At 40.1% G+C, this 25,806-nt stretch overlaps 1 protein-coding gene, 1 long non-coding RNA gene and 1 pseudogene across 2 annotated transcripts in view; 1 reads left to right on the top strand and 2 right to left on the bottom strand.

Annotated features, from left to right (window-relative positions):
- Positions 1-10,572, bottom strand: part of LOC129507199 (uncharacterized) — an 87,410-nt gene extending 76,838 nt beyond the window's left edge. Inside the window, exon 1 of the long non-coding RNA XR_008663939.1 lies at positions 10,248-10,572. This is a non-coding gene — a long non-coding RNA (uncharacterized LOC129507199). The remainder of the gene's footprint in view (positions 1-10,247) is intronic.
- Positions 10,573-11,011: 439 nt separating this feature from the next.
- The window catches only part of NPHP3 (nephrocystin 3), a 44,961-nt gene continuing 30,166 nt past the window's right edge, over positions 11,012-25,806 (top strand). Inside the window, 8 exon segments of the mRNA XM_055321076.1 lie at positions 11,012-11,228; positions 11,231-11,479; positions 13,263-13,388; positions 13,952-14,102; positions 16,927-17,079; positions 18,089-18,222; positions 19,711-19,871; positions 24,226-24,382. Coding sequence (XP_055177051.1) covers positions 11,070-11,228; positions 11,231-11,479; positions 13,263-13,388; positions 13,952-14,102; positions 16,927-17,079; positions 18,089-18,222; positions 19,711-19,871; positions 24,226-24,382 — 1,290 coding nt within the window. The 5' untranslated portion in view covers positions 11,012-11,069.
- On the bottom strand, positions 21,590-22,787 carry LOC129506997 (heterogeneous nuclear ribonucleoprotein A1-like; annotated as a pseudogene).

Raw genomic sequence — 25,806 nt, 5'->3', positions numbered from 1 at the left:
TAACCGTGTTACTGCCTACTGACATAATTTATGCATTTCATTATTGGGTAGTATTCCTTTGGGACCATAAACCACCATATATTTGTTCATTTTACTGTTGATGGGAACTTGAGTAGTTATGAGTAATACTACTCCACATCGTTATACGTGTCTTTTGGTGCATTTCTATAAAGATTATGCCTACAACTAGGATAGGTAGGATGTGCAGCTTTATAAGATACTACCCAACAATTTTTCAAAGTGCTTGTGTCAATTTATACTCCCTCAGACAGTGCAGGAGAGTTGCAGTTATTCCAAATTCTTGTCCTGGTGACACTTAGAACTGTTTTTTTTTTTTGTTGTTGTTTTTTTTTAGCTATTTGGAATGAGTTTATAGTAGAATCTCATTTTTCCCAGCTTTATTGAGATATAACTGACAAATAAATTGTGTAAATTTAAGGTATACAATGTGATGATTTGATATACATACATATTGTGAAAGGACTACCGCAATAAGGTTAGTTAACACTCATCACCTCATATAGTTACCATTTGTGTGTGTGGTAAGAACATTTAAATCTACTCTCGGGATCCCTGGGTGGCGCAGCAGTTTAGCGCCTGCCTTTGGCCCAGGGCGCGATCCTGGAGACCCGGGATCGAATCCCATGTTGGGCTCCCGGTGCATGGAGACAGCTTCTCTCTCTGCCTGTGTCTCTGCCTCTCTCTCTCTCTCTCTCTCTCTCTGTGACTACCATAAATAAATAAATAAATAAATAAATAAATAAATAAATAAATAAATAAAAATTAAATCTACTCTCTTAGAAAATTTCAAGTATACAATATTTTAACTAGTCACCACATATATTAGAACTTAATCATCTTACAATGCAAAGTTTATATCCTTTGACCAACATCTCCCCATTTCCTTTACCTCCCCACCTCTGGTAACCACCATTTCACTCTCTGCTTTTGTGAATTCAACTTTTTAAGATTCCATATATAAGCTCATGCACTATTTGTTTTTCTGCATCTGGGTTCTCTCACTTTATATAATGCCCTCAGAGTTCATTTGTGTTGTCACAAATGGCAGGACTTCCTTTTAAAGGCTGAATAATATTCCACTGCATTCATATACCACAGTTTCTTTATTCATTCATCCATCAACATCCATCCATTTAGGTTGTTTCCATGTAGTGGCTATTATGAATAATGCTGCAATAACATAAGGTGCCGATTCTCTCTTTGAGATGGTGATTTCATTTCCTTCAGATATATACCCAGAAGTGGGATTGCTGGTAGTTCTATTAATTTTTTTTAGGAAACTCCATATTGTTTTCCATAACACCAACAATGGGGCAAAAGGGTTCCCTTTTCTCCATATCCTCCTATTACCCCTTGTCTTTTTGATAACAGCCATTCTAACAAGTGGGAGGTGATGTCTCATTATGGTTTTGATTGGCATTTCTCTATGATTAGTGGTATTGAACACCTTTTTATGCATCTATGGACTATTTGTATGTCTTTTTTTTGAAAATTATCTATTCATGTCCTTTGCCCATTTTAAAATTGGATTATTTGGTGCTTTTGCTACTGAGTTATATAAGTTATATATATTTTTATATTTTAGTTCTTTTTTTTAAAAAAAGATTTTATTTATTTATTCATGAGAGACACAGAGAAAGAGAGAGAGGCAGAGACACAGGCAGAGGGAGAAGCAGGCTCCATGCAGGGAGCCCGATGTGGGACTTGATCCAGGGACTCCAGGATCAGGCCCTGGACTGAAGGCGGCACTAAACTACTGAGCCACCCAGGCTGCCCTATTTTAGTTCTTTATATATTTTGGATATTAACTCCTTATCAGATATACAGTTTATAAATATTTTCTCTCATTCCTTAGGTTGCCTTTTCCTTTTGTTGGATTTTTTGGTTTTGTTTTCACTGTACAGAAGCTTTTTAAAAAGATTTATTTATTTATTTGAGAAAGAGAGAGAGTGCGCAAGTGTGAGCACGGGAGGGGCAGAGGAAGAGAAGGAATCTCAAGCAGTCTCATTACTGAGCATGGAGCCTGATGCGGGGCTCAATCTCATGACCCTAAGATCATGAGCTGAGCTGAAATCAAGAAAAACTCAGTTGGCTAAGCCATTTAAGCCCTGCTATAGAGAAGCTTTTTATTTTATTTTTTTAAGATTTTATTTATTCATTCATGAGAGACACACAGAGAGAGGGGCAGAGACACAGGCAGAGGGAGAAGCAGGCTCCATGCAGGGACTCGATCCCAGGTCTCCAGGATCACGCCCTGGGCCAAAGGCGGTGCTAAACCACTGAGCCACCAGGGCTGCCCTAGAGAAGCTTTTTAATTTGATGTAATCCCACTTGTTTATTTTTGCTTTTGTTGCTTGTGATTTTGGTGTCATATCCAAAAAAAAAAAAAAAAAAATCACTGCCAAGACCAATGTCAAGGAGCTTTTTCTCTGTTTTCTTTGAGTCTCCTTTTTCCTTTTTTAAATTTTTTAAAAAAGATTTTATCTATTTATTTTTAAAAGAGAGAGAAAGAGAAGAGGGGGTGGGGCAGAGGGAGAAGCACTCCTCACTGAGCAGAGAGCCAGATGTGGGACTTGATCCTGGGATCATGACTTGAGTTGAAGGCAGATGCTTAACAAACTGAGCCACCCAGGCACCTGAGACACCTTTTTTATTAGTCTAGTTAAAGATTTTCAATGCTGTTTATCTTTTCAAAAACCAACCATTCATTTTGTTGATCTTTTCTATTGTTTTTCCAATCTCTATTTCATGTATTTCCACTCTATTATAATTTTTGTCTGTAATTATCTTCTTCATGGCATCTAACAGGCCACAAATATGAGCAAGGGTGATATCTAAGATTTTACAGCCCAAGGATGAATGTGTTCTCAGATAATCTGAGTTAAATGCTGAAAGCATGGTTCCATAGAACACATGTTACAATGACATTTGAATTATTTTTATTCTGCATTTAGCATAAATAGAAATCTGTGTGCCGAGCGGAAATAATAACCACTTTGTCTAACATTGTTTCTCGAGAAAATATGCTTCAAATTCTAAATATCAGATTATTAGATGAATCATTGGAACATAACTCACTTATAGATTGAGGCTATAACTCAAATATAAAAACTCCCATTAGTATTATAAGAGTTAGTAAAATTTTATAACCATGAATAAATCTTATATAAAAGATAAACTCTCCTATATTTTAAACTCTGAAAGTTAAAACTTGCCATTTTTATCCATGGTAACTTGTGAGAAAACAAAGTCTTTCTTCTTACAACTACAGGTCTCAGCTGACTTTCCTTAGTGTCTGACTTAAGTCAGAAAAGGTACATCCTTTTCAAATTTATACAGTAGAGAAAAGACTGCATTTCTTCTTCATGGGAGCTGATTAAGTCTGGCTCATGCCGGCTTCCTGGCATGTGGGTCACAAGTGTGGGTAAGAAGTCATAGTCACGAATGACAGTCGAAGTAGACACTGGCTGCCTGATTTGAAATGGGTGGTTCCATAAAAAAAAAAATTAAGGTTATGATTGACTTCACGGCTGAATGTGAGGGTGGGGGTAGGGGAGGAAGAACAGCCCTGAACTTGAGAAACAAAGGGACATTTTTCAGCAAGCAAGAAATAAATGGCTTCCTGTATCCCCAGGCTGCTTCTGCTCCAGAAAAATAGAACCACTTTACTTGTTAAACAAATGTCCAAAATGTGCGGTCTGCTTTAGAACCAATAGTAAATATATATTGCTATCATATTCTTGAGAAAACCTATTGCAACTCTTTTTTAAGCATGTCTTTCTATACATCCAGTCCAAGGTAAAAAGCCCAGGGCAACCCTATCTTCAGAGAAGTACCTCATGAAGAACGGATACTCTGTATCTAAAATATTCTTACCTAACTTCCCTGCCCACTGCATCTGTGTGTGTTCTTTGTTTCACCTTTGTACTCAGTCATTAAACTCCTCCCCTTCAACATTTTCTTTAAAAAAAAAAATCAATTCAATCACAGCAAATTTTCTCTGAGGTTGTAAATTTCTGGAAGATTTAGGACATTTGGGGGAGATACTGCACCACATTCCACCACCTCTATGCTCTTCTTTCTACTTGTTCCATTTTCTTCAATCTCCCCACTTCCCTGTTCAGATTAATTCAGTATGCCCCTCTATCAGTCAGGACGGGCTGACGTTCTGTGGTACAAAACCACAGTGAAATCAGTGGCTTAATACAAACATTTACATAGAAATGAGAACTTCACTGATGTGCTTTGATTATACCTATAGGATAATCTAAGCCTAAACTCTACATTTATGTCTTTTACAACATAGGTAGTTATTCGGATACTGAAAATATTATAAAATGCCAGGGAGGACCTTAAAATTCCCAAAAAAGGCAATTAACTTTATTTTGGCATTATGGTTACTAAATAAGTATTTGCTTCAGAATCATGTAGGGACTTGAGACATTTAGATGCCTGGGCCCAATCCACAGATAATTTGATGTGGGGTTCAGGACTCTACATTTTTAACAATGTATTCAGAATACCTCCAGAAACAATATCTCCACATTGATCAGAAACAATACGTTCAGAAATACCTCCCCAGGTATTTCTGAAAATTATCCAGGTTTGAAAATTACCCCTCTAGTTCAGGGGTCAGCCGAATACAGCCCTCAAGCCAATTCTGCCCTGCTACCTGTTTTTGTAAACCAAGTTTAACTGGAATGCGGTCATGCCCATTCATTTATGTCTGTGTATGGCTGCTCTCAAGCTATAATGGCAGAGTTGAGTAATTAAGACAGGGATTGAATGTCCCACAGAGAGTAAAGTCTTTAGAATCTGGTCCTTGAGCCTCGGTGTCCATCAAAAGATGAATGGATAAAGAAGATGTGGTTTATGTATACAATGGAATATTACTCAGCCATTAGAAACGACAAATACCCACCATTTGCTTTGATGTAGATGGAACTGGAGGGGATTATGCTGAGAGAAATAAGTCAATCGGAGAAGGACAAACATTATATGGTCTCATTCATTTGGGGAATATAAAAAATAGTGAAAGGGAATAAAGGGGAAAGGAGAATAAATGAGTGGGAAATATCAGAAAGGGAGACAGAACATAAAGACTCCTAACTCTGGGGCACGAACTAGGGGTGGTGGAAAGGGAGGTGGGTGGGGGGTGGGGGTGACTGGGTGACGGGCACTGAGGGGAGGCACTTCAAGGGATGAGCACTGGGTGTTATTCTATATGTTGGCAAATTGAACACCAATAAAAAATAAATTTATAAAAAAAAAGAATCTGGTTCTTTATGGAAAAATTTTGCCAACCTCTGCTCTCGTCTTGTTTCAAGACTAATTTCCAGAGTCATGTTATTACTTGTGACAGGAACTAAGTAAGGCAATGTAGATGATCACTACTGAAAACAACAGTTGGACTGAATTCTTTAAAATTTCTACCTTCATATGAAAAAGAGGACTTTTTTTATTTATACAAATTACCAACCAAATTAATTTTTACTGAGTTATACTGCCCCCTAATGGTAAAAATGTTAAATCACAGATCTTTAATCAGATTAGATGCTCCCCACTGTTAATTAGTTCCTGAAATCAGAGTTGTACATATAGACTTTGTAACAAGGGACTTAAAGAATCAGAATTCACTTGGTAGGACAGAGAAGAGTTAAATGGCCTGCAAGAAGGTTAGCAGTTTTAATGAGAGTGAGAATCCCTTCCTTCTGTAAAGTTGCTTTCTCTCCAAACACTATTACACCATGCAGCATTTTCAATTGGATTTTTTTCAGGGACATACTGACCATTCGTGATGCCATGTCTAACTCTAAAAGTGAAATACAATACTAGCAATATGGTCAAAATCATATGTGCACTCACTATCACCACAGTGAGAGGAAAGTAAAGACAGCTTTAATAGGAATCTAGATGTATGCAAACACATGCCAAGACAGTTACCAAGGGGGATTGCACACATGTTGGCAACCAGGAGACAGCAGGGATGAAACCATTGGCTTTCCCCCCTTGACTACTGATTAAAATCCTCTGAAGAGCTTTTAAAAACTGATGGCCAAATCCCCACCCCCGGAGATTTTGACCTAATTGTTCTGGGGAGAGGCCCAGGAAGTAAGCTGTATTTTTTAAATTCTCCAAGTAATTGCAATGTGCAACCAAGGTTAAGAATCATTGTTCTATAGCAGTGTTTTTCACATTTTAAGGTATATTCAAATCACCTGGGGATCTTCTTAATCTGCACATTGTGAGTCAGTACATCTCTGATGGCACCTGAGAATCTGACTCCTAACGAGCTTTGCAGTGATGCTGATCCTGCTGTCCATAGATACAAGTTCAGTAGTAAGGAATTAGGTCATTCCCTGCCATAATTTTTATACAATTTCACTGGTTCTAAGAGCTTAAAGTACGTAAATATCACCTGGGAGCTAACAAAACATGCAAATTTGCAAGCTCCGGTCTCAGAAATTAAAATTCAGTGGATCTTAATTTTTAACAAGTATCCCAAGTCATTCTGAGATTCATAGTCTGGGGACCAAGTATACACAAACTGCCACAAATGCTATTTACTCTACAAATCACATTAAAAAAAAAAAAGGTGGCAGCGTTAATTTTACAAACTACTTTGACCAAATGTGGGGCAATTTTTCTCTTCTTCCAAGTGTGAGAAGAAATCATCCCCAAATTCAGTGGCTTAAACTAACAACAATTTTATTATATCTCATGGTTTTGTGGATTGGGCATTTGGGTAGAGATCATGAATGATTCTTCTGCTCTCCTTATCATTGACTGAAGTCACTTTGTGGTATCCAGCTAGCAAATAAGCTGATCTGGAGAGTCCAATATGGCTTCACTTCACATGCCTTGGCTGGAAGGCTGAGCCCTACTGGGATTATTGCCTAGAAAGTCCACATATAACTTCTCCAGTTTGGCAATCTCAAGTGAGGTCTCCTTATATGGCAACTCAAGGATCCCAGAGGGAGTGTTCCAAGACATGGGAAGTGGAAGCTGCCATTCTTTCAAATCCTGGGCTCAGAAACTGGCACACTGTCCTTTCTACCACAGTCTACTGGTTAAAGCAATAACTGAGCTCAACCAGATTCAAGGGGAGGAGTCATAAACAGGCTAGACTCATGGATGTGCAACTCTTGAAGAAGCCCAAGTGCTCAGCACATGAGGGCCCCATGCTTCGTTTAATGCTCTGTTGCCATCTTGAAGTTCTTTATAATTTTTTAATAAAAGGCAATACATTTTCATTTTACAGTGAGTCCTACAAATTATATAGCCTGTCCTGACCACAAACTTCACCTGTCAATGAAAGTAGTGTTAAAAAAATTTTGCGGGGATCCCTGGGTGGCACAGCGGTTTGGCGCCTGCCTTTGGCCCAGGGCGGGATCCTGGAGACCCGGGATCGAATCCCACGTCGGGCTCCCGGTGCATGGAGCCTGCTTCTCCCTCTGCCTGTGTCTCTGCCTCTCTCTCTCTCTCTCTGTGTGACTATCATAAATAAATAAAAATTAAAAAAAAATTTGCAGTCATCTTTAATTAGCCATAAGCTGTCTGCCAGAGACTTTATTCCTCACCATACTTCTGTATTCTAAGTTATCCTTTCAAAATGCAGATTGCAGTATGTGCATTAAATCCAGCATATAGAAGGGAAACAAATTATAGGTTGGAAATTAGTCTGAACATTAAATTCTGTGATGTTTTTGGATTAGGAAATTCATTAAAAACAATCACACTATTATCCTGAGAAACTGCTAGCACTCTAGATCTGATCACCTCTGAGCTCACCCAGTTAGGTCACTTAGGCATTGAACAACAGTTATCCAAGGTCAGTATGCATGCTGAACTTACACCTCGTGTCCTTGATGAGAAAGGCAGCTAGTAATCACTATATAGGGAAAACTCTCCTTGATCTCAGCAAATCTCATCTCTTTGGGTCATCGGTCATTTGTTGTCTGAAACATGTTTTCAGCAGGAGTTCAATAAGAGTTGCTGAGATTAATCTAACCAACAAATGGCATAACAACAATAACAAAAACAAATGCCAAAAAAACAAGATTGATAGACACAACAATGGAGAACAAGGTCAGGAAAACAGTTAAGTATGGTACTTTGCATATAGTAGGCAGGGATTATTGAATTGAAACTATTGATGTGATAAACTCAAAATGTATAATTATCCAGGGAAAGTTTCTTAGAGAAAGAAGGCATATGTTGAAAGAGATGGGGTTTGGCAGATGGTACTGAAAGGAAATAGAAACCACATTGTTTTGAGGAGAAAATCAGCTTGACTAGGATGTAGTCACTTGAGTAGAGGAATGTTACTGGATAGAGGAGAAGTGGAGAAAGGAGAGATTCATTGCTTTAGGGCACTCAATGACAGGCTGCAGGATCTGAATTTACTCCACAAGCTGTGGGAAGTTTAGTGTAGTTTGTTACTGCTTTAGAGGGGATGGATGATGGTTTTTTTATTTTATTATGCAAGCATAATAATGGAAGACTTCAACTGAGGCACATTCTAAAGGAGGTGCAAGATTAAGATGCAGAATTTTGCAAAGGAGGTGGTCAGAAACCTGGTGGGTGATCTTTAAAGCACTGGTCCACATTGAGACTACAAGAATTGGAAGTAAGAGATCAGGGAACTTTTTTTTTTTTTAAGATTTATTTATTTTTAGGGATCCCTGGGTGGCACAGCGGTTTGGTGCCTGCCTTTGGCCCAGGGCGCGATCCTGGAGACCCGGGATCGAATCCCACGTCGGGCTCCCGGTGTATGGAGCCTGCTTCTCCCTCTGCCTGTGTCTCTGCCTCTCTCTCTCTCACTGTGTGCCTATCATAAATAAATAAAACAAAAAAAAATTTAAAAAAAAGATTTATTTATTTTTAGAAAGAGATGGAGTGCATACTTGTGCACAAGTGAGTAGGGGGAGGGGCAGAGGGAAGCAGACTCCCTGTTGAGTGTGGAGCACAGTTCGAGGCTCTATCCCAGGACCCTGAGATCATGACCTGAGTCAAAATCAAGAGAGTTCCTGGATATGGTGAGAGTTGGAATGTTTCCCTTAATCTCAAGAGACTACCTAAAGATAATGTGTGTCGTGGAGTTTGAAGAATGTAATGGCCTGGTGTCTGACTTCCTCCTGATGAAAATCTAAAGGGTAAGATAAAGGATGACTAGGTACTTTGATGGAGAATTGGCCTGCATTCCCAGAGTTCTTTAGAGCAAAGACTGTGTTGTGTTTCTTACTGTGGTAGATGTCCTGATGACCAGAAGACTTGTTCCTCCAGCCACTGGAAGTGATGCCAGCAGACAGCCCTCAACCATCAGTCCCCATGCGAACTGCTTTGGCCGAAGAGAGATAGCTGATGACTTGCTGGTATAAGGGTATAAAGCTCCAGCCTGCACCCCAACTTAGGACAACTCTGTAGCATCATCCCAGCTTCAGAACTCTCTGAAGATTGGCTGAGGCCTCCATGGAGACTGCAGCAAACCCTAACTTCTGCTGCTAAATGATTGTGCTTCTTTTCATTTTCATAGGTGCTGATCCCAAAAGCACTCCCTAAGAAACATCTTGCATGGTTATCTCCATTTCAGAGTCGGCTTCCCAGGAAACCTGAGCTGTAACACCTGTGGGCCTCAAAGGCCTCAAAGGAGTGAACCAGGGGATTATTTTGGATCTGAGCAAACATCAGCAGAGAGGATGCTTAATGTATCACTGGATTCCTTACAGCTAGGGAGGAGGCAAGCAACAGCCTGAACACAGCTGCACCAGCCTGGGTCAAGGGAAACGACGATGAGAGGTTTTCATTTACAGGAGAAGGGTCTTTGAAGAACTTACAAAAATACCAATGAGAAAAAAGGCCAACTTTAGCAGTTTACCAAGTCCAATGAGCACCAACATCCAGGTCACAGGAATGTCCATCAACGCCTTTCCTGTCTTCTCTCCCAGGCCTACAAACCTGGAGAGGCTGGAAGCCCAAGTGGGCAGTTGCAGGTCCAAGAACCCAAGACAGTGCAAAAGGAAAGAAGTCAACGCTACCCCTCCCCTAACTTTAAAGTCTAAAACGGTTTCCCCACCTTTTAAATTTTTTCCTATCACCTAAAGCCCATCCTTGCCCCCAATCCTGTAATACTCCTTCCCTTTATTTGGTGAGATGCCCCACAGTTCTCTGGGGTTCCGGCTCCAGAGTTCGTTGTTAGGGAAAAAAAAACAAAAACAAAACCTCACCTTGTCTAAAGATTGTCCCTGGTGTTCTCAGGCTGTAAAGGCTAAAAGCTGTTTCTTAGCTGGGACTCCGTCTTGCTGGTCATTCCAACCACTTGCAAGCTGAGGGGCCTCGAGCGAGAGGCGCACAGCACGCGCTCAACACTCCTCTCAGGTTTGCCAGCTGACCTCGGGAGAGGACCCCGGGGTCCGGGGCGGCAGAGGAAAGAAACAGCAGTCGCAAGGGCGGAGCAACAGGGGACCCAAGCTAGGGCTCACGGTGAGGCTCGCGCCCGTCAGGAGGCCTCTGGCGGGGTGAAGTGCTGACGGGAGCCGAGCGCGCTCGCCCGTAGCCCCGGACTCACTAGGTACTGGAGCCGCTCCCGCGGGAGCCCCGAGGCGCTCGCCCCGCCCCGCCCCGCCCGCCCGCCCGTCTCACGCCGCTCGCCCCGCCCCCTGAGCTCCGCCCCGCCCGTCGCACGCCGCTCGCCCCGCCCCCTTGAGCTCTCTCCCGCCCCGTGCTATTGCTCCGCCCCACCCATCTCAGGCCGCTCGCCCCGCCCTCTTTGCGCTCCGCCCCGCCCCGCTCCACCGCCCCGCCCCTTTGAGCTCTCTCCCCCCGCCCCCGTGCTTTGCCCACCCGTCTCAAGCCGCTCGCCCCGCCCTCTTTGCGCTCCGCCCCGCCCCTTGCGCTCTTTCCCGCCCCGCGCTGCTGCCCCGCCCCATCCATCCCGCCCCATCCATCCCGCCCCATCATCCCGCCCCGCCCCGCCCCGCCCCGTCTCTTTTGCGGCGATCCGCCCCCTCCCGGTCCCCCGCTGGGTAGTGGGGGCGGCCACGAGCGTGATGGGGACCGCCTCGTCGCTAGTGAGCCCCGCAGGCGGGGAGGTGATCGAGGACACTTATGGGGCGGGCGGCGGCGAGGCCTGCGAGATCCCGGTAGAGGTGAAGCCCAAGGCCCGCCTGCTGCGCAGCTCGTTCCGCCGCGGGGGGCGGCGGCGGCGGCGGCGGCGGCGGCGGCGGGGGCCGGGCCCGGGTCGCTGACCCGCGGGGCGGGAGGAGGCGGGCTGCTGGGGGCTAGCTTTAGGTCTACGGGTTCATCGGTGCCGGAGCTGGAGTACGCGGCAGCCGAATACGAGCGGCTCAAGAAGGAATACGAGATCTTCCGGGTCAGCAAGAACCAGGAGTTGTTGTCCATGGGCCGCCGCGAGGCCAAGCTGGACACGGAGAACAAGCGGCTGCGGGCGGAGCTGCAGGTACGGCCGGGCCGGGGGAAGGTCCGCGCACGCGCGCACGCCCGCCGGGTGCGTCTGGACGCTGACCGCGCGCGCCCTTCGTCCATCCTGTCCCCTCTCCAAGCCAGACGGTCTTGAAAGTTGAGTAGGAACCGCTCTGCGTTTTGATTGGAGGGGACATAGCCTCTTGGGGTCTAAACTGATTCCTTGACTAACCCCGCCCCTCTTCTGTTTCTGGTTCATTCATTCACTTTGAAGCGAGTAGCTTGAAGGTGTCCTGAAGCAGCAATTGCCAGTCTGCAGGGGACTCCAGGGCAAGTAGGTCGACCCAGAGCACACGGACACACACAAGACTTTGGTGACCCCTGTCGAAGCAACTCATCAGGCTTTCCCTAGGATTTCTTAACTTCACTCCTCGCCCCCCCCCACCACCTCTCAGTTTCTTTCTATGAAGCTTTTGAGTTTTGATAGTTGAAGTGAATTTTTATGGAAACCTGATTCTGACCATCTTAAACTGCTGTGACTGAAAACATTCCCTAGATGTAGTCAAATTCCCTTAATCCATTTGATTACTCAAAAATCAATGATTGCATAGCTCCCTGTAGCAGATGTATTTTGACTCATCAAAATAGTATACGAATCAAAAGGTTGCTTTTCTGTGAGCACAGTTGTAAGTAAGACTTTGCGCCATCAGTTTTGGGCCTCTATGAGGGTTGTGGTTTTACTGTTTTGTTAACTGTGGAAGAAACTTCCAGACACCCCGTGTTCCTGGGCTCATCACAGTAGAAACTGAATAAATATCTCAGGCCGATTTTTCTGATGAGAGCCTTTTTCGTCCTAGAAGAGGCATTCTAGCCACCTTCACCCCCACTAGCTATCGTATAATTAGCGTATAACTGTTATCAGGGAAGAACTCCTTGTCAGCAGTCTACTTGTGGTCTTACCAATTTTCCTACTGGGCAGTCTTGATGCAACTTGCATGTGTAAAATGGACTTAACACATCTCCGATACCTGATTTCATGCACCCAAGCCATTGTCCAGTGGACACTGCACATTGGAAATGACTGTGAGATGGAGATAGGAAAGAAGGCTGGATCAACCAGGGCGGAGTGCTGTTAAGGGCTGACAAATGTCACAGTCTCAGGTTCCTCCTCGTACCCTATGTAGTAGTTTTGAAAGCTGAGTAGAGAACGCTCAGCATTTTAACTTGAGGGAACATTCTCTTGGGGCCTAAACTGATTTCCTAACTCACCTGCCCCACTCCCGTTTTTATGTAGCCCTTTTGATTCCTTTCTCACATATCTAGGCACTAAAGAAACTCTTCTGTATTTATTTAATCCATTTAGTTAGATATTTACTGGAGGCCTTCAGTGTATCTGGCACCAAGAGGGTTCTGGGGATAGCAAAATAAAAAAGACATGGAGCCAAGGAGTGCATAGTCATGCAGAATTAATTATCCTTCAAGTTAAGCCTTACAAATTATACTTTTTGTTCTATTACAGATGGGAAAACTGAGGCATAGGGAAGATTAAGAAAAGATTAAGATTTCAAAGAAAAAATATTAATTTCCATTAAGTTTAATGTTTTCACTTACTACAGTTCAAGCATATTTGCATTTTTTATTACATGTTTGAATAAAACGGCAATATGTAGTTATTGATAATAGTAGATTGTTACAATTCTAAGATATTGATAATAGTAGATTGTTACAATTCTAAGATATATATGTAATATGTAGTAAGATCATGTAGAATTTGAGAGGAATACTATTTTTGTTAGAAATAACAAGGTCAATTATTTCAGGCCCTTCAAAAAACTTACCAGAAAATACTTCGGGAAAAGGAAAGTGCTTTAGAAGCAAAATACCAAGCAATGGAGAGGGCAGCGACATTTGAACATGATAGAGATAAAGTGAAAAGGCAATTCAAGGTAAATTCCTTATGTTTTTACCCCCAAAGTGAAATAGAATAAAAAGAACATATTTTAAAAGTTTATATAATGCTGCATGAATAAATAGAAGTGAATGATGTAGAAGTCTTGAAGGTTCTAAGAACAGAGTAGAACACTTCTTACGTTTTTGTGTTGGACCTGGTAAACTTGAGATCACTTCAAGGAAGGAGTAAAAAAGTGAGCATTGCAATAGGGCTTTGGGGGGAGGGGGAAGAAAAATATTTCTATATGGAGGGAAAGGCATTTGGAAATATTTGGGGATATTTTGTATGGGAAGGCATTACTGGCATCTAATGGGAAGGGGACAAATTTGCTAAACATCACCAGTGCACAAGACAGCCCCATGCCACAGACAGGACTCCTGCCCAAATTCCAGTGGGTTTCAGTTACAAAACAGTGAGGTACTTGGGCTATTTATCCTACAAAAAAGATCAGGGACCAAATGAATGTTGGTTTTATGAATGAAAGATTTTTCTGTTGAGTTGATGACACAGTCCTCTGATGATAGAAAAGGTTTCAAAATTAACATTTGTCTTTTAAAGATTTTTAGGGAGACCAAAGAAAATGAAATTCAGGACTTACTGAGGGCTAAGAGAGAGTTGGAGAGCAAACTTCAGAGGCTCCAGGCTCAGGGCATCCAAGTATTTGATCCTGGAGAGTCTGATTCAGATGACAACTGTACAGATGTTACTGGTAAATTTGCTTCCTATGTATAATATTTGAGCCTTCAATATAAGTGTGATGATACCGTAGAGCCAACTTTGAATCCTTTTAGTTATAAGTGGTTGCTCTTTATAAATAGAGTTGCACTTTCTCCTCCTTTCTCAGCTGTTATAACAGCAATTTTCTGTAAAGTCCATGACATTGTTAGGAGGCAGGTTTCCTTCTGTCTCATTGCCCCACCAGCCTCCCCCGATAGCATTTCTCTTCCTGGTGTAAGACAACTTCTCCAGGGACGGCTGGGTGGCTCAGGGGTTGCACGCCTGCCTTCGATTTAGGTCCTGATCCTGGGATCGGGGATGGAGTCCTGTATTGGGCTCCCTGCAAGGAGCCTGCTTCTCCCTCTGCTTGTATCTCTGCCTCTCTCGGTCTGTGTCTCTCATGAATAAATAAATAAGTAAATATTAAAAAAAAAAAAGACAGCTCCTCCAGGTCTCACCATAACATCTACATTTTAGCTGAGGGAGGAAGGATGGGAATACGTTCCTCTCCTTGAAAGCACAATCTGAAAGGTATACATATTACTCCTCAAACCCCATTGGCCAGAACTACAGGTAGAAAGAGTGGAAAGTGTAATCATCAGGAGAGTCACCTAAGTTTGAAATTCTGTTACTAAAGGAAGAAAGGAAGGATGGATATTGAAGACAGTTCATAGTCTCTGTCACATTACTTTTCTATGTAATGATATATTCTTTGCAACTGTCCATTAGAATAAATATCTGCATGATATTTTGCTGAGTGGCTTATAGTAGTTTCATAAACTATTCAAAAAGTTTTTATTTTATAATTAAACATACAAAACATTTTTTTCTATTAGAAATAAAGAAAAACCTGGAGTCCTAGAATGAAAGGGTCTACCATGTTCCAAGAAAATATTAATAAACTGTGATTGATACTGAAAAATGAAAAAGATTCCATTGTAGAGGGATCCCTGGGTGGTGCAGCGGTTTGGCGCCTGCCTTTGGCCCAGGGCGCGATCCTGGAGACCCGGGATCGAATCCCACGTCGGGCTCCCGGTGCATGGAGCCTGCTTCTCCCTCTGCCTGTGTCTCTGTCTCTCTCTCTCTCTCTCTCTGTGACTATCATAAATAAATAAAAATAAAAATAAAAGATTCTATTGTAGATACAGTGGGAAAATTGCTGTCACTCTCTCATTTATAGGAAACTGCATTTTATTTTATTTTATTTTTTTGAGAAAGAGCATGTGAGCATGTGAGTGGGAAGGGAGGGGCAGAAGGAAAGAGAATCTTAAGCAGGTCCCATGTTCAGCCTGGAGCCCAACTTAGGGCTCGATCTCATGACCCTGAGATCATGACCTGAGCCAAAATCAAGAGTCCAAATTTAACAGACTGAACCACTCAGGAGCCCTGTGCATTTTATCTTACAAACTGATTTTGAAGTGAAATATGGCATCTGATAATTGCCTCTTAATTTGCATTTTAGAACCCATTGGAATCTGACCAGCATCTAAAGATTTTTATTACTGACTTAAAGGGGAAAAAAAATGAAGTGATTGTTATTGGCTTTGAGTGGAGAATAGGAGGCTCTTATGCCCCCACATTAGTCTTAGTGGTTATATCAGTGATGACATATGTTAAAATGTACAGTGTTTTGAAACTATTATATTGTAATTGCCTTGGCAAATTAATAAGAACAAGGTAATATTTCCTTGTTTCGATATTTTGATTTAAACATGAAGAAAGAATTTTTGAGGGAACATCACTCATTTCACATTTAAAGACTTACAGATAATCTTATTTTTGCCAGAGATTGAGCCCGTTACAATATACTTATACTTAGTCAAGGATGCCATGTAGAGGGACACCTGAGTGGCTCAGTGGTTAAACGTCTCTCTTTAGCTCAGGGCCTGATCCACGGTCTGGGGATCAAGTGCCATGTCAGGCTCCCTGCAGGGAGTCTGCTTCTCCCTCTGCCTATGTCTCTGCCTCTTTCTCTGTGTCTCTCTTGAATAAATGAATAAATAATCTTAAAAAAAAAAAAAAAGGATTCCATGTAGATATTCTGACAAATACAGATTATTTAAAAAAAAAATCAAGGAGCGACTCGGTGGCTTAGTTAAGCATTGTACTTTTGATTTCAGCTCAGGTCATGATCACAGGGTCCTGGAATCAAGTGCCATGTGTGACTCCATGCTCAGCAGGGAGTCTGCTTCTCTCACTTTCCCTCTGCCCCTCCCCCTACTCACAGGTGCACAAGCACGTGCAAGCTCTCTCTCTCTCTCTCTCAAATAAATAGTAAATCTTAAAAAAAAAATCAAGATTTTTGTAAGTACCTGTTGACTCCAATGTTAATTTTGTTACTTTGGGCAGTTAAAGAGGTTGTACTTTTTACATCCTTAGCTTATATCCAAATGAATTACCAATCTTAATTATAGGTGTGCTAGTAATGATCTTCCTTTGAAATTCTCTTCTTCCAATTTTATGATGATACCTAAACCATAAAGTTAAAAATGTTGTTTAGAATTTTTGTATGGGGATATTTTTAACTGCCTCTGTTGTTATAGTTCCTTTGGTTATTATATTCTTTATTTCTTTTCATTTTTCTCTTTTTAATCCCCTCTGAATTTGAGATGATAATCAGAATTATGTTAACCAGCACCTTAGAATTTGCCAGAAATTGTGACAAAGTATTTACAAAATCATTAAAGATTGAATATTTGTTGTATTTATAATGTTATAGCATTTTATAAAATCAGAAATCATGTTTAGTATATGAGGCAGTTTTCTGAAAATTCGGTAATTTGGTTTAAACAAGATGAAATCTCTTGCATTTACAGCTGCTGGAACCCAATGTGAGTATTGGACTGGAGGAGCCTTGGGAAGTGAACCTTCCATAGGGAGTATGATCCAGCTCCAGCAGTCCTTCAGAGGCCCTGAATTTGCCCATAGTTCCATAGATGTGGAAGGACCCTTTGCAAATGTCAACAAAGGTAAACATGCCATTTGCCAGTTACCTTGGTAGTGATTGTTCATGTACTATGATCTTGTGTGTGCTAGGAGAAAAACCATCAGCAGCGCATGAGATTTATATTCTGGGTGTCTTCTACTGCCAAACCAGCATGTACTGGTGCTGTCACTGACCAGGACTGATTGAATTATATGATTCCCATCAGGATCAGATGGTGCTCTCCAGCCAGACTGGCCAATCAGGTTCTAAAAACTTAGCTTCTGGTCTGAATTCTAGGTGTTGCCATTGCTTAGTGAGAGTCTGTTGTAGATTAACTGAAAAACAGTAGTTTTGGTCTTTCCCTCTGCATCTTTGATGCTGTTCAAGGTTGGAGAAGGTTGCAGAATAGAATATAAAACCTCAGTTAAATGATGTAGTATCCATACTCAAAAGAATATTTTCATTATATAATTTGGTGTCTAAAATAGCTCAAAGATTTATTTAGAATTTTGATACCAGTGCAGATCTGAGTGTTAGAGTAGCCCCACTCTTTTTTCTTAAAACTGCAAAATTGTCTAAGCAAAATGAAAAACATTTTTAAATTATGCCTTTTGGATTAGCCAAATGTCTTAAAATGTTCTTTCTCACTAAACTTCATTTTATGCCACTCTTAAAGTTTCTTTTTGACTTAATATACCTCAAGAATAATTGTGTAACACTATAGGCCAGCCTAGGGGTGTAGGCTCTCCTGAAGTTGCAAACTCATTGAATAGCTCTTGTAAAATAGGTTCATGATATTTGACTGGAACCAGCAGTACCCCAGCATGGACCACAGTCAACATTGATTGCTTTATGCCCCACAATAAAATTTGAGGTTTGAGAACTGTTTGCCTTCTAATATGCTATTCCAGAAACTGTCATTAGTCACAAGTGAGATCACATTCCATTCTACATTGCCTGCTATGTTTTTTCAGACTTTTAAAAAACTCATCCTGTCAGATGTTTTTCTGGTGATGTTTTTTTCATGAACTTACGATAAATTTTATTTTCAGATGACTGGGATATTGCTGTAGCTAGTTTATTACAAGTTACTCCCTTGTTTTCACATTCTCTGTGGAGTAACGCTGTCAGATGTTACCTTATTTATACAGATGAAACCCGACCTGAAGTGGATCTTTTCCTTAAGGTGAGGATATTTATAAATTCTGTATTCACTGATTTAAAGGACAAGTCAGTATAGTGTCCTATTTCTGATACTACTACATCTAAACCAAGTAGCTTACTACCTATCAGATTATATGTCTTAAAAAGTAGGAAGAATTTAGAGCTTTTCTTAAGAGAAAATCTTGCTCAGCTTTATCAGTATATTCAAATTTAGTCCTTGGAATGTTATGCTTTTGAATGCTTTATTATACGTTCTCCACAGTGTGAAGACCTATGTTGATAGTGCCTGCTTTAGTTAATATCTGCCAGATTTACACTTGACTCTGTTTAAAGTCTTAACAAAATTTAATCCTTACCATGGTTTTTAATTTTTCAAGGCAGCCATTGGAGTTAACCTGAAGCAGAGGTAGGAATACTACAGTCTGTGGGCCAGACCTGGCCTGAAGCCTGTTGTATGACCCACAGCTGAGATTGCTTTTTACTTTTTTAAATAGTTGAAAAAAAAATCCAAAGAAGAAGAATGTTTTGTGACCTGTGAAAATTGTATTAAATTCAAATTTTAGTGTCTATAAATAAAGTTTTATTGGAACACAAGTAGGCTTATTCATTTATATACTATGACTGCTTCACACTACAACAGCAGAATAAATTACAGCAGAGACTAAATGGATCCCAGAGACCTCTGCCAAAACATCCAAGTTGTTAAGCTATTACTAATTTGTAAGAATATTTGCCTTTTACATAAAAAGTTTGCCGACTACTCTTCTAACTGCATTTGCAATAAATCTGCATGTAACATGTGATAACCTGCTCTATTAACATCTTCCAGGGTATTGAGTAATGAATCTGTTTAGCGTTCTTTCCTGATATTATTCAGTTTTGGTAAAAAGATAAAGTATTTTGAAAACCAAAGTTTATAGTCACTAACTGATGTAGGTTATTACCAAACCGATGTTGAGGGATTTACTCATTTATTGCATAATAATAAGTCATCATTACTTAGTAACCTAATTTGTTACAGACCAACATATTTTAAATTTATACCTGTTTGCTTTAATGTTCTAATATATCATGGTGGACAGTTTTTACTATATAGACTCAGGGATATATGTTTTCAACTCTTTGTAACAATAAAGCAGAAATCATTTGTTACAGTAATAACAATAATAAATACCAAAGAAAAGTAGCCTAATATTTTTCTTCATTGTTTTAGGCTTTATTATGAAATAAATCCTTTTCTGAGCTAGGGAAACAGCCACGTTACTAAGCCCTTATTAATTTTGTTTTAAGGGAACTTTGCCTTTTTTCTTAAAGATTTTCTTAAAAAAAAAAAAGATTTTCTTTAACGTATGATAATATATGTTTTTTAATTTTAAATAAAAAAAGTATAACATAACCTGTTCTGAAACATGATTTTTCATTTTAAGTAGTATGAAGCTGATTTGATTTTTACTTAAATAAGCTGTGTTTTTATTAATTTTTCATTTGTTTTGTTTTAATTTCTTTTTAGGACTATTCACCTAAACTTAAAAGAATGTGTGAGACAATGGGATATTTTTTCCATGCTATATATTTTCCAATAGATATTGAAAATAAATACCTTGCTGTAAGAAAATGGGAAATTGAGAAGAGTTCATTAGTTATTTTATTCATTCATTTAACTTTACCAAGGTAAGCTGAAAATTCTGTCACTCATTATGGGAATTGTAAATAGAATTGAGATTGCCAAATGAACTTCAAAAATAAGTCATAATAGCATTCTTTTTTTAAAACTTATTTTCATAATAGAATTCTTATAATCAAAACAATCCATAAAATTCAATAATTTTTTTTTATTTTTCATATATAAAGAATTAGAATTTTTACAGTTTGAGTTGTTAATTGGTCATAAGGGTAACATCATTAATGTAAAGATCGTTTTAATCAGGGGTAGCAAACTATGGCCCTTGGGCCAAATCCAGTGAGCTACCTGTTTTTATAAATAAAATTTTATTATAATATAGCTATATTCATTTATTTACGTATTTCTGCAGCTGCTTTCACACTACAATAGCAGAGTTTAGTATGGTAGTTACAACAGAGACTGTGTGGCCCACAAAGCCTAAAATACATGCTCGCTGGCCCTACCAGAACAAGTTGGCAACTCCTGATATCAACTATCAATGTTAACCTTCATAATTTTCTTTCTTCAGTACAAATTGAGATCTAGTTGAACACTTGTATAGATGTTAAATCAAATTTTTAATTCTCTGAGAAGCTTACCACTTAATTCCAGGAAAGTGAGCAATTTTCTTATAATGTGAATATAATTATACCAATGAGTCTAGTCTGCAAATAAAGATTTTTTTTTACCCAACTAGGTACATAGATAGAAGACAAAATATGTTTAATAAGAGGTTAGGTTTTCTTTCTGTGTTTGCTGTCTGATTGGATTTAACCCTTCCAAAGTATTTTTCTCTTTATTGAGGACCAGCTCAGACCTCAACTGTGTACAGACGTATATGGAGCTGTAGGCTTTATCAGTGACCCTGCAATGTAATCTGTCATTGATCCATAAGATTGTCCAATGGCTGGGGAGCCACTAGTCAATGAGCCTCAACCCAGAACAAGTTTAAGGACTCTTTCCACTAGATTGCCTTTAGTTGGAGTTCTTTTCCTTATCCCTTTTCTTTTCCTGTTTTTTTTTTTTTTCTGTTATATTTACTAAGGATATATTCTGTTTTATTATTTAATGTCTGAGTAGTGTTTTATCTCAGGTGGTAATATGTGTAATTTGTTGTTTTCCTCATTCTTTAATCCTTGAAACCATCTTGTTTTTTCTTTGTCTTTTATCCATATTTAGTTAATAAAATATTGTACATTATTTGTACACTTTTATTATTTTTGTCTTTCTCATCTTAAATTCCTCTTAATCTTTTACCCCTCATTTCTTTCATATTTTATTACTTTGGCAGATTTCTGTTTATCTTTTTTAACTAAAATTGTATTTATTTTATATTTTTAAAACTTTATTCTTCTTAAAGAATAAGAATTTTAATTCTAGAGGAGCCTGGGTGGCACAGCCAGTTAAGCATCTGACTCTTGGTTTCGGCTCAGGTCATGATCTCAGGGTCCTGAGATGGAACCCTGCATTGGGTTCATGCTCAATGTGGAGTCTGCTTAAGACTCTCTCTCCCTTTTTCCCTTCCCTTCTCCTCCACACCCTCCCTCTCTCTATCTGAAATAAGTAATTTTTTAAAAAGATAATTGTAATTTCTTTTTTTTAAAGACACATTTATTCAGCGTCATGATCAGACTATTACATTTAGCAATCAATAGCATGGGTGCAAAAAAAAAAAAATCTACATTAAAACCCTTTGTTGGAATGCTTTACACTTTCCACAGAACAGAAACTAAAATAACCTGTTCTACAATTAGTCACAAATACAGTCCTCGAGTTTTTTGCCCATACACATGAGTATTGTCTAAAACATGTCTTCTTTGTAGCAGCTAGGCCCTGCCACCACTGTGCTTGGCTGAGTTCACAAATCTGTTGTAACCTGTAGCTTCCCTGTCACTTCTCTGGCTCTCCTCTCCTGCTAAGCTTTGTTTCCTGGCAGTAATTAAAACCTTCTGCCACTGCCATAGCTGCTGCTGCTGCTGGAACCGCCATAGCCACCTTGGTTTCGTGGTTTGGCAAAGTATTGGCCTCCACCACCATAGGGGCCAGAGCTTCTGCCTCCAAAATTTCCTCCTTTCATGGGTCCAAAATTTGAGGATTGATTGTTGTAATTGCCAGAATCGTTATAGCTTCTGCCACCTCCAAAGTTGCTTCCGTCATTACCAAATCCGTTATAGACATGCCCACTGCCACCGTATCCACCACCACCTCGACTGCCACCGAAGCCACCTCCACCACTGAAGTTCCCTCCACGACCAAAGTTGTCATTCCCACCAAAACCACCTCCACGACCACCACCAAAGTTTCCAGAACCACTTCGGCCTCTTTGACTGGACGAAGCACTAGCCATCTCTTGCTTCGATAGGGCTTTCCTTACTTCACAGTTGTGGCCGTTCACAGTATGGTATTTTTGAATGACAATCTTGTCTACAGAGTCGTGGTCGTCAAAGGTCACAAAAGCAAAACCTCTCTTTTTGCCACTGCCTCGGTCAGTCATGATCTCAATCACTTCAATTTTCCCATACTGTTCAAAACAATCTCTTAGGTGATGTTCTTCAGTGTCTTCTTTAATGCCACCGACAAAAATCTTTCTCACAGTTAAGTGGGCACCGGGTCTTTGAGAATCTTCTCGGGAGACGGCCCTCTTTGGTTCCACGACTCTTCCGTCCACCTTGTGCGGCCGGGCGTTCATGGCCGTGTCCACCTCCTCCACGGTGGCTACGTGACGAACCCAAAGCCTCTGGAGCGCTTGGTGTTGGGGTCTCTCATTACCACACAGTCCGTAAGCGTCCCCCATTGCTCAAAATGGCTCCTCAGACTCTCATCGGTCGTTTCGAAGCTCAAACCTCCGATGAAGAGCTTCCGCAGCTGCTCGGGCTCTTTGGGAGACTCTGACTTAGACATGATGGCAGTGGGAGGGGAGACCTTAACGATGCTTACTCGGTGGCGTCCAGGGGCAGAAAGGATAATTGTAATTTCTAAAATTTAGTTATTTCTTTGCCTCTATTTGCCTTTATTTTGTTTTTTTCTTATTCCATATGCTGATTATTTTATTTCCTTATTGTTTACTTCCTGGCTGTCAAGAAGTGTGGTAGTAGCTGTGGGCTTCACACCATAAGCAGGACCTGGTAGAGCCTTTATTTCTCTTACGTTGTTCCTTTACTTCTCGTGATGATTCTCCCATTTTTCTCAAAAGATGAATCTAAAAATATGTCCCCTGACCAGTACCCAGTAGCCCCATCTACTTCTCTCCCACCAAAGACTTTGAACCAAATCTCAGATATCATGTCATTTTATCTGAGCTCCACATGTCAATTTTGGAGGGAGTGATTCTGAAATAGGAACATGTGCCAAACAGAGGCCCATTCTTTGGTATTCACATGACCACAAACTTTTTTCCTTTCCCAAGCAATAACAAAAGAACCGTTAAAATCCAAAAATTCTATAGTTCCTGGTCAGAATGATTTTAACAAGGAAAAATTCTATGGTTTGGATTGATTGGATTAGCACAGTGATATATAATAGAATGTTATTCTGTTTTGTATTGGGGCTGTATTTTAATATAGTATTTAAATTCTGAATCATGTAATAGCTCTCCTCTGTGTATACACTCTAACTCACCTCTCTAAACAAACTTCATTTAATGCTTTTTAGAAAGGGGAATTGGTTGCAATTTTCCTTGCAGTGTAGAAAACACTGGTAGATTATTCCAAGATTATTCTAGGATTTAAATTGGCATAGCAAAAACACTCAGTATGGTACCCTGTAGCAAAGTTAGAATTTTATTTAACCCTGTATCTCAGTTAAGATTTTTACTAGACATCTAATCTCCCCCATCTGCCTCTGGCCTTTCTTATGATGTATCTTGGGTATAAAGATTCAGGTCATTTAGGTCATTTATTAGATGAGAAAGGCCAAAGGACTAGAGAAGATTTCTCAATCTTGAAGCATTGGGTTGATAATATTTCTATTTTAATTTGGAAATTATATATTTGTTAGTTGAACTAGGTTTCCATTTATTTGCAAAGTTTCATGAGTCTGGTTTGTTATTTTGAGCCATGTTTACAGTATTTTTGAGAATTTTCTTTTTGTTGCTAGATTTAAAAATTAATGTTTGCTTTAAAATGCAATTTAATGTAGAATTTATTGTACCTGTTCTCACTGTCTGCTAATAAATGCATTATATTTTTATGACCACGCTGGAACAGAGCTATAAAACATCCATTTCTGGAAAGCTGCACTTGTTCTGTCCCTGGGCTGCTTCTGGCCCCTTGTCATTACTGTAAAGTCCCATTATTGACACTTAGGTTGATTGTTTGCTGCCATAGCTCAGTGTGGCACAAGAAATACTGATTTCCAATCTAGCCTTTTATTGGAAGACTGTGAAGAAGCCTTTCTGAAAAACCCTGAAGGCAAACCACGATTAATTTATCATCGCTTGGAGGATGGGAAAGTCAGTTCTGAGTCTGTCCAGCAATTGATTGATCAAGTTTCTAACCTGAACAAGACCAGCAAAGCCAAGGTAAAATTCATGAGGTTATTTTTGTTAAGAATTTGCTTGGCCAAGGGAAGTGGTAGAACAAAGACCATGTGGTGGGAGTGAGTGAGAGGAGACTAATATGATAGTTAACTGGGAGCCCAGGGTGAAGAACCTTGGAGACCATTTTAGAAACCTTGTATTTTTTTCACTTGGAGTGAGATGGTTTCTTTACTTGGAGGGTTTTTTTTTTTTAATTTTTTAAAATTTATTTATTCATGAGAAACAGAGAGAGAGAGAGAGAGAGGCAGAGACACAGGTAGAGGGAGAAGCAGGCTCCGTGCAGGGTGCCTGACATGGGACTCGATCCCAGGTCTCCAGGATCACGCTCTGGGCTGAAGGCAGCACTAAACCGCTGAGCCACCCGGGCTGCCTGTTGTTTTTTGTTTTTTGTTTTTGTTTTTTTTTTTTTTAACTTGAGTCATTGGAAGACTTTAAGCAACAGCAGAAGAAATGCAATTCTGACAAGGATGTTCTTTTACACTGCTATATTGAGAATTGATTGGTTTGGAGGGTAGTGGAGGAGGGCAGAGTTGGAGAGCTCTTGCAATCAGGTGAGAGATGCTGGTGGGTTAGACCAGGGTGGTGGTAGCGGAAGTGATGAGAAACACAAATCTGGATAAATTTTGACAGCAGAGCCAATAGGCTTAGTTGTGGACTGTGAGAAAAAGAGAGGAATAAATTACAATACACAGCTACAAAGGGTATGATCTGTGAGTGGACAAATCAGATTCTTTTCTGTTCTTTTTTCTTCCTAAGTATAGAGTTCTTCTATCTTCTGTTGACCAAGGATCAGTGTAAGAAAGAGCCTTTTCATGGTAAACTTTACTAAGAGCATTGGGAAAAGCAAAACAGTAATGATGAATGTGAGAGATTTGATCATTCTTAGACGCATAGTGGAATAATTTTTAGAATGAAATTGCAGGCTTTGCCTTACTGCACACTGAGATAACTTGAAATGCTTACTGTTAATGTTAAGGATACAGTTGAAGGGCACCTGGCTGGCTCAGTTAGAAGAGCATGCAACTCTGCATCTTGGAGTTGTGAGTTCAAGCCCCATGCTGGGTATAGAGATTGCTTAAAAATAAAATCTTTTTTTTTTTTTAAAAGAATACAGTTGAAAACAACTCAGATGTTGTTTTGTTTTTGTTTTTAACGTTTTATTTATTTATTCATGAGAGACACAGAGAGAGGCAGAGATATAGGCAGAAGGAGAAGCAGACTCCCTGCAAGGAGCTGGATGCGGGACTTGATCCCAGGATCACAACCTGAGCTGAAGGCAGATGCTCAACCACTTGAGCTACCCAGGCGTCCCACAACTCAGATTTTGACTGTTTTTATTTCTCTGTGCTCATTCAAGAAGTAAGATCAAAAGTGAACAGAAGCATTATTTTACATTCATTTAGTGT

The sequence above is a fragment of the Nyctereutes procyonoides genome, unplaced genomic scaffold (assembly GCF_905146905.1).
Source record: "Nyctereutes procyonoides isolate TBG_1078 unplaced genomic scaffold, NYPRO_anot_genome, whole genome shotgun sequence".
Classification (NCBI taxonomy): domain Eukaryota; kingdom Metazoa; phylum Chordata; class Mammalia; order Carnivora; family Canidae; genus Nyctereutes; species Nyctereutes procyonoides.
The sequence above is the reverse complement of the archived record's forward strand: the minus strand, read 5'-3'. Positions and strand labels throughout refer to the sequence as shown.